Source organism: Coregonus clupeaformis, unplaced genomic scaffold (genome assembly GCF_020615455.1).
Source record: "Coregonus clupeaformis isolate EN_2021a unplaced genomic scaffold, ASM2061545v1 scaf0537, whole genome shotgun sequence".
NCBI lineage: Eukaryota > Metazoa > Chordata > Actinopteri > Salmoniformes > Salmonidae > Coregonus > Coregonus clupeaformis.
In genome coordinates, this window is record NW_025533992.1 from 227,501 (window position 1) to 236,473 (window position 8,973).

Below are 8,973 nucleotides of genomic sequence, written 5' to 3' on the forward strand. Positions count from 1 at the left end.
AAGCCACTCCTTCGTTGCCCGGGCGGTGTGTTTGGGATCATTGTCATGCTGAAAGACCCAGCCACGTTTCATCTTAAATGCCCTTGCTGATGGAAGGAGGTTTTCACTCAAAATCTCACGATACATGGCCCCATTTCATTCTTTCCTATACACGGATCAGTTGTCCTGGTCCCTTTGCAGAAAAACAGCCCCAAAGCATGATGTTTACACCCCCATGCTTCACAGTAGGTATGGTGTTCTTTGGATGCAACTCAGCATTCTTTGTCCTCCAAACACGACGAGTTGAGTTTTTACCAAAAAGTTATATTTTGGTTTCATCTGACCATATGACATTCTCCCAATCCTCTTCTGGATCATCCAAATGCACTCTAGCAAACTTCAGACGGGCCTGGACATGTACTGGCTTAAGCAGGGGGACACGTCTGGCACTGCAGGATTTGGAGTCCCTGGCAGCGTAGTGTGTTACTGATGGTAGGCTTTGTTACTTTGGTCCCAGCTCTCTGCAGGTCATTCACTAGGTCCCCCTGTGTGGTTCTGGGATTTTTGCTCACCGTTCTTGTGATCATTTTGACCCCACGGGGTGAGATCTTGCGTGGAGCCCCAGATCGAGGGAGATTATCAGTGGTCTTGTATGTCTTCCATTTCCTAATAATTGCTCCCACAGTTGATTTCTTCAAACCAAGCTGCTTACCTATTGCAGATGCAGTCTTCCCAGCCTGGTGCAGGTCTACAATTCTGTTTCTGGTGTCCTTTGACAGCTCTTTGGTCTTGGCCATAGTGGAGTTTGGAGTGTGACTGTTTGAGGTTGTGGACAGGTGTCTTTTATACTGATAACAAGTTCAAACAGGTGCCATTAATACAGGTAACGAGTGGAGGACAGAGGAGCCTCTTAAAGAAGAAGTTACAGGTCTGTGAGAGCCAGAAATCTTGCTTGTTTGTAGGTGACCAAATACTTATTTGCAAATAAATTCATTAAAAAAATCCTACAATGTGATTTTCTGGATTTCTTTTCTCAATTTGTCTGTCATAGTTGACGTGTACCTATGATTAAAATTACAGGCCTCTCTCATCTTTTTAAGTGGGAGAACTTGCACAATTGGTGGCTGACTAAATACTTTTTCCCCCACTGTACCTTGTTCCAATACAGGACACCTACAGTAGTAATGCCCTGGACCAGAGCTATATCTCCCCCCTAGTTTCTCCTAGCATCGCCCCCCTTCCTGCATGTTATGTTGTTACTGCAGTTAGCTGATCTAGGACCTGTCGTTTCAGTCACCTTTTTTTAGTTCCGCATCTTACATGGGACTTTTACATTGGTTGGTTTGTCGATGTAATGTCATGTAAATGTTTTATTTCTGTTGGTTTATAGTTTTATAGTTAGTTTGGCTGACGGAAGGAACGGATGGGCAAGGGGGGGTTATTCTCTTGTGGACAGATGCACGTAACATAAAATGGTAGTAGCGTCTGTCCACAGACTGTGGGATGCGACCGCTAACGAGGAACTTTATTTCCGGTGTGCTGGTCATTTGGACAGATCACCATTTTCGCAAGGAAGATGGGGGATGGGGTGGTCGGCATGGCAACATCGGAACTGTAACCCGCCCCCCTGTCCTCAGGCCATCTCTCTGATTGGCTGACAGCCTCGTGGCGCGTTCCATCCATTTCGCAAGGTGCTCACCTCTTTTTCAAATGTCAGAAGGGGAGTGGAGATTTGGCTCGTGGACTTTTAATGGAAAGTTTCCGTTTTAGATGGGTGAAGAGGAGTCACGTTAGTACGTTTTTTTTTTCAAACACGTTTCCCCCCCTCTCAGAACTTAATTTGAGCGTCTTGACGTAATTACACAAGGTTGTACTTCAGGGTGTAACCACGGTTACACCTGACCAGGGAGACGTTCAGCAGCGTAGCCAAACATGGAACAGCAGCAGATAGAAATGTAACGAATAGAGCCGACATGGTTCCTTTATTCTACGTCTATGTCAGAGGCCATGTTTGTTCTACATAGCAATATTTCTATCAGAACGTTTTCACGCGTTGCCGTCCTGCTGTAACCGTGGTAACCGTGTCGCCCTGGTAACCCCCCCCCCCTCCTCACCGGTCCGACCGGCCAGTCAAACATTCTGTTGCATATTCTACAGAACGTATATTCTATGCTATATCCTTTTTCTTTTACAGCTCAAATGGCACCCTGTTCCCTACGTAGTACACTACTTCTGGCCAGAGCCACATAGGATAGGGTTAGCCACAATTAGTGGACTGGGCTGGGCCAAATGGCACCCTGTTCCCTACGTAGTACACTACTTCCGGCCAGAGCCACATAGGATAGGGTTAGCCACAAGTAGTGGACTGGGCTGGGCCAAATGGCACCCTGTTCCCTACGTAGTACACTACTTCTGGCCAGAGCCACATAGGATAGGGTTAGCCACAAGTAGTGGACTGGGCTGGGCCAAATGGCACCCTGTTCCCTACGTAGTACACTACTTCTGGCCAGAGCCACATAGGATAGGCTTAGCCACAAGTAGTGGACTGGGCTGGGCCAAATGGCACCCTGTTCCCTACGTAGTACACTACTTCTGGCCAGAGCCACATAGGATAGGGTTAGCCGCAAGTAGTGGACTGGGCTGGGCCAAATGGCACCCTGTTCCCTACGTAGTACACTACTTCCGGCCAGAGTGTCAGCCACATAGTGACTAAGTAGTGCACTGTAATAAGGGAACAGGGGGCCGTTTGGGACTGGAACCCACCTTTTTAGTTTGTGTCTGTTGAGATGCCATGATGATGATGATGATGAAGATACCATGTATGGAACGTTGTTGTAATAATGACGTCCGGTTTAAAGACATTATGAACTACTGAAGGAAGAGCTGAACTGACTGGTTGGTTCACTGGACCGTTGCACAGAGGAACCATGGGACTGTCCTGTTGGCACCCCTGTTCTCTGTGTAGTGCACTTCTTTTGACCAGGGGGGGGGGGTAGCCCAATGGGGTCCTGGTCCAGGGGGGGGGGGTAGCCCAATGGGGTCCTGGTCCAAAGTAGTGCACTATAGGGTGTCATTTGGGATGCGGATGAGTCTGGGGTTTGTTCAGTAAAGCCCGTGTTGTAACCTGCTGTTAGACTGACAGGGTTAATTTATAAAGAACTGTGGGCTGATTTAATAATAATATTACCTGTTATGTTTTAGTTTAAATTGTAAAAATAACTGTTCCACGGCTTAAGTGATGCTTCCGTTTAAAATAATCTCTTCCTAAACTCTCTCTGTTCCTCCTCTTATCGGATTGAATGAAAGTGGTTGTAAAGTGTTACTCCTCCTGTGAGAGCTGGACAGGCCCAGAGGGGCCCAGAGGAACAGGCCCAGAGGAACAGGCCCAGAGGGGACAGGAACAGGCCCAGAGGAACAGGTCCAGAGGTTCAGGGACAGGCCCAGAGGAACAGGCCCAGAGGTTCAGGAACAGGCCCAGAGGAACAGGCCCAGAGGAACAGGTCCAGAGGTTCAGGAACAGGCCCAGAGGAACAGGCCCAGAGGTTCAGGGACAGGTCCAGAAGGACAGGTCTAGAGGGGACAGGAACAGGCCCAGAGGAACAGGTCTAGAGGGGACAGGAACAGGCCCAGAGGAACAGGTCCAGAGGAACAGGCCCAGAGGAACAGGTTCAGGAACAGGTCCAGAGGTTCAGGGACAGGCCCAGAGGAACAGGCCCAGAGGTTCAGGGACAGGCCCAGAGGAACAGGCCCAGAGGTTCAGGGACAGGCCCAGAGGAACAGGTTCAGGAACAGGCCCAGAGGAACAGGCCCAGAGGTTCAGGGACAGGTCCAGAAGGACAGGTCTAGAGGGGAATAGAACAGGCCCAGAGGAACAGGTCCAGAGGTTCAGGTTCAGAGTTACCTGCCCAGAGGCACAGGCCCAGAGGTTCAGGGACATGCCCAGAGGAACAGGTCCAGAGGTTCAGGGACAGGTCCAACGGGACCGGTCCAGCGGTATAGGGACAGATCCAGAGGTACAAGAACAGGCCCAGAGGAACAGGCCCAGAGGTTCAGGTTCAGAGTTACCTGCCCAGAGGAACAGGTCCAGAGGTTCAGGGACAGATCCAGAGGTACAAGAACAGGTCCAGAGGGGACAGGAACAGGCCCAGAGGAACAGGTCCAGAGGTTCAGGGACAGGCCCAGAGGAACAGGTCCAGAGGTTCAGGAACAGGTCCAGAGGTTCAGGGACAGGCCCAGAGGTTCAGGGACAGGCCCAGAGGAACAGGCCCAGAGGTTCAGGGACAGGCCCAGAGGAACAGGTCCAGAGGTTCAGGGACAGGCCCAGAGGTTCAGGGACAGGCCCAGAGGAACAGGCCCAGAGGTTCAGGGACAGGCCCAGAGGAACAGGTTCAGGAACAGGTCCAGAGGTTCAGGAACAGGCCCAGAGGAACAGGCCCAGAGGTTCAGGGACAGGTCCAGAAGGACAGGTCTAGAGGGGAATAGAACAGGCCCAGAGGAACAGGTCCAGAGGTTCAGGTTCAGAGTTACCTGCCCAGAGGCACAGGCCCAGAGGTTCAGGGACATGCCCAGAGGAACAGGTCCAGAGGTTCAGGGACAGGTCCAACGGGACCGGTCCAGCGGTATAGGGACAGATCCAGAGGTACAAGAACAGGCCCAGAGGAACAGGCCCAGAGGTTCAGGTTCAGAGTTACCTGCCCAGAGGAACAGGTCCAGAGGTTCAGGGACAGATCCAGAGGTACAAGAACAGGTCCAGAGGGGACAGGAACAGGCCCAGAGGAACAGGTCCAGAGGTTCAGGGACAGGCCCAGAGGAACAGGTCCAGAGGTTCAGGAACAGGCCCAGAGGTTCAGGGACAGGCCCAGAGGTTCAGGGACAGGCCCAGAGGTTCAGGGACAGGCCCAGAGGTTCAGGGACAGGCCCAGAGGAACAGGTCCAGAGGTTCAGGGACAGGTCCAGAGGTTCAGGGACAGGTCCAGAAGTTCAGGAACAGGTCCAGAGGTTCAGGGACAGAGTTACCTGCCCAGAGGTTCAGGTCCAGAGTTACAGGGACAGGCCCAACGGGACCGGTCCAGCGGTACGGGGACAGATCCAGAGGTACAAGGACAGGGATAGGTTCAGAGGGACGGGTGAGTGAAAGGCACAGGTGCGCATCTGTTCTAGCTGTTTCAAGCACGCTCACTGCGTAAGGTCACATTGTCCCATGACCTGTGAAAATACTTTTGACTGGTAAAAAGCTGTGGAGCACCTTAAATGACATTTTGGGCAAAAAGGCAAACTCAGCTCCATCATTAATTGAATCGAATGGCTCATTCATCACAAAACCCACTGGTATTGCCAACTACTTTAATGATTTTTTAAATTGGCAAGATTAGCAAACTTAGGCATGACATGCCAGCAACAAACGCTGACACTACACATCCAAGTATATCTGACCAATTTATGAAAGACAAGCGTTGTAATTTTGAATTCCGTAAAGTGAGTGTGGAAGAGGTGAAAAAATGGTTGTCTATCAACAATGACAAGCCACCTGGGTCTGACAACTTGGATGGAAAATTACTGAGGACAATAGCGGACGATATTGCCACTCCTATTTGCCATATCTTCAAGCTAAGCCTACTAGAAAGTGTGTGTCCTCAGGCCTGGAGGGAAGCAAAAGTCATTCCGCTACCTAAGAATAGTAAAGCCCCCTTTACTGGCTCAAATAGCCGACCAATCAGCCTGTTACCAACCCTTAGTAAAGTTTTTGGGAAAATTGTGTTTGACCTGATACGTTGCCATTTTACACTAAACAAATTAACAACAGACTTTCAGCACAGTTATAGGGAAGGGCATTCAACAAGCACAGCACTTGCACAAATTACTGATGATTGGCTGAGAGAAATTGATAAAAAGTGTGGGCGCTGTTTTGTTAGACTAACGTGAAGCTTTTGACATTGTCGATCATAGTCTGCTGTTGGAAAAACGTGTGTTATGGCTTTACACCCCCTGCTATATTGTGGATCGAGAGTTACCTGTTTAACAGAACACAGAGGGTGTTCTTTAATGGAAGCCTCTCCCAACATAATCCAGGTAGAATCAGGCATTCCCCAGGGCAGAAGTCTAGGCCCCTAACTTTTTTTTCAATCTTTACCAATGACTAGGGATGTTATGGTGATTGTATTACCGCCACACCGGCGGTCGCGAGTCATGACGGCAGTCAAATTCCACGTGACCGTTTAGTCACGGTAATTAGGCTTCTCCATGCTCTGATGCTGCTGATGGTCATTAGTATCCTACCAAACTTGCTAACTGCCTGGTACTCAGCACTCTATTGTCCCTCTAATCTCTCTGACATCAATGCAAATGTATTTGAAAATCTAATCTAACACTTTGAGAGCCCATGAGCTCATGTTGCGCAAGGTTTTTATGGGCTAGGCAATTGCGTGAGAAAACAGAGTGATGGCCTCTACTAAAAAGAGGAGGATCCCATCAGCTTTCTATAGGCTAGGCCTACTATGTTTATTTCTCAACTGTCTTAATATTAAGCACATTGCTTCTCTTTACAACAGGAGTTCAGCCTTCCTGGATGGCATGAAAATGAACCACGGGAATAGCGTCCTCCATTCGCTATTTAAGTGCATAAATGACATGTATTTTTTTCCCGCTGCCCCTGTTTCGAGACCTTGTGCATGATAATGGTCCATTCTAAATTTGTAAGTCGCTCTGGATAAGAGTGTCTGCTAAATGACGTAAATGTAAATCAAAACACATTTTACACATTATTTAGTATTTGTAAGACAAAATAAAAAAATTAATAAAAAAGGTAAAATCATGAAGTCTGATGGGTGACAATATTAGCCTATCACTTGTGAATTATATATTACATCTTGTGAATGATGCCCAGCTTAAGGCAAGAAACAGCGATGCCTTTTTATTTGCGGCTTTTTCAAACCATAGTTGTTCACCTCATGTAGCCCATAGGCCCACACAGTGGGGAGAACAAGTATTTGATACACTGCCGATTTTGCAGGTTTTCCTACTTACAAAGCATGTAGAGGACTGTAATTTTTATCATAGGTACACTTCAACTGTGAGAGACGGAATCTAAAACAAAAATCCAGAAAATCACATTGTATGATTTTTAAGTAATTAATTTGCATTTTATTGCATGACCTAAGTATTTTATCACCTACCAACCAGTAAGAATTCCGGCTCTCACAGACCTGTTAGTTTTTCTTTAAGAAGCCCTCCTGTTCTCCACTCATTACCTGTATTAACTGCACCTGTTTGAACTCTTTACCTGTATAAAAGACACCTGTCCACACACTCAATCAAACAGACTCCAACCTCTCCACAATGGCCAAGACCAGAGAGCTGTGTAAGGACATCAGGGATACAATTGTAGACCTGCACAAGGCTGGGATGGGTTACAGGACAATAGGCAAGCAGCTTGGTGAGAAGGCAACAACTGTTGGCGCAATTATTAGAAAATGGAAGAAGTTCAAGATGACGGTCAATCACCCTCGGTCTGGGGCTCCATGCAAGATCTCACCTCGTGGGGCATCAATGATCATGAGGAAGGTGAGGGATCAGCCCAGAACTACACGGCAGGACCTGGTCAATGACCTGAAGAGAGCTGGGTCCACAGTCTCAAAGAAAACCATTAGTAACACACTACGCCGTCATGGATTAAAATCCTGCAGCGCATGCAAGGTCCCCCTGCTCAAGCCAGCGCATGTCCAGGCCCATCTGAAGTTTGCCAATGACCATCTGGATGATCCAGAGGAGGAGGAATGGGAGAAGGTCATGTGGTCTGATTAGACAAAAATAGAGCTTTTTGGTCTAAACTCCAATCGCCGTGTTTGGAGGAAGAAGGATGAGTACAACCCCAAGAACACCATCCCAACCATGGAGGTGGAAACATCATTCTTTGGGGATGCTTTTCTGCAAAGGGGACAGGACGACTGCACCGTATTGAGGGGAGGATGGATGGGGCCATGTATCGCGAGATCTTGGCCAACAACCTCCTTCCCTCAGTAAGAGCATTGAAGATGGGTCGTGGCTGGGTCTTCCAGCATGACCACGACCCGAAACACACAGCAAGGGCAACTAAGGAGTGGCTCCGTAGTAGCATCTCAAGGTCCTGGAGTGGCCTAGCCAGTCTCCAGACCTGAACCCAATAGAAAATCTTTGGAAGGGAGCTGAAAGTCCGTTTTGCCCAGCGACAGCCCCGAAACCTGAAGGATCTGGAGAAGGTCTGTATGGAGGAGTGGGCCAAAATCCCTGCTGCAGTGTGTGCAAACCTGGTCAAGATCTACAGGAAACGTATGATCTCTGTAATTGCAAACAAAGGTTTCTGTACCAAATATTAAGTTCTGCTTTTCTGATGTATCAAATACTTATGTCATGCAATAAAATGCAAATTAATTACTTAAAAATCATACAATGTGATTTTATGGATATTTGTTTCAGATTCCGTCTCTCACAGTTGAAGTGTACTTATGATAAAAATTACAGACCTCGACATGCTTTTGTAAGTAGGAAAACCTGCAAAATCGGCAGTGTATCAAATACTTGTTCTCCCCACTGTATGTTTTGATAAGGTTTGTATCACAACTAGTGGCTGCGCTTATAATGTGAATAAATAGCCTAATAGTTTATCAACATTTTAAGCTAAACGTTCTCATCTGTTGCGTCAGCCTCATTACTTACAAAATATTTTTTGATGCTAGTGGTTGTATTAATTTGGGATCTATCGCATCCCACAACTGTCCCAGACTATGTTTAACATATTTATTTCTCCCACAGAATAGAATAGGTCAACTTTTGTACTATGGGGGATAGTAGATTGACATAGGCTAGTGCTTTTGCTGTTCGTTAGGCCTACTCATCTAGTTGGCTGACGAAAAGTAAATGTGGACAGTTCTTCCAATATCTTCAATATGCGCCTGTCTGTCTTCACTTGTAGCCTGTGAGAGAGACCTGATCGCGTGATGTAGAGCCATGTGAGTGAGA

General features: G+C 47.7%; 1 protein-coding gene across 1 annotated transcript; it reads left to right on the forward strand.

The window, feature by feature from the left end:
* Window positions 1–3,278: 3,278 nt before the first annotated feature.
* Window positions 3,279–5,261, forward strand: LOC121561276 (translation initiation factor IF-2-like). Its single transcript, XM_045215858.1, has 2 exons — window positions 3,279–4,365; window positions 4,910–5,261. The coding sequence occupies exons 1-2, from the start codon at window positions 3,279–3,281 to the stop codon at window positions 5,089–5,091; spliced, it is 1,269 nt and encodes a 422-aa protein (XP_045071793.1). The 3' UTR covers window positions 5,092–5,261.
* The last annotated feature ends 3,712 nt before the right edge of the window (window positions 5,262–8,973 follow it).

Coding starts and splice junctions, on each gene's coding strand:
- LOC121561276 (XM_045215858.1), top strand. CDS start 3,279: ATGAAAGTGGTTGTAAAGTGTTACTCCTCCTGTGAGAGCTGGACAGGC. Junction 4,366..4,909: donor GGACAGGCCCAGAGGAACAG/GTTCAGGAACAG, acceptor CCAGAGGAACAG/GTCCAGAGGTTCAGGGACAG.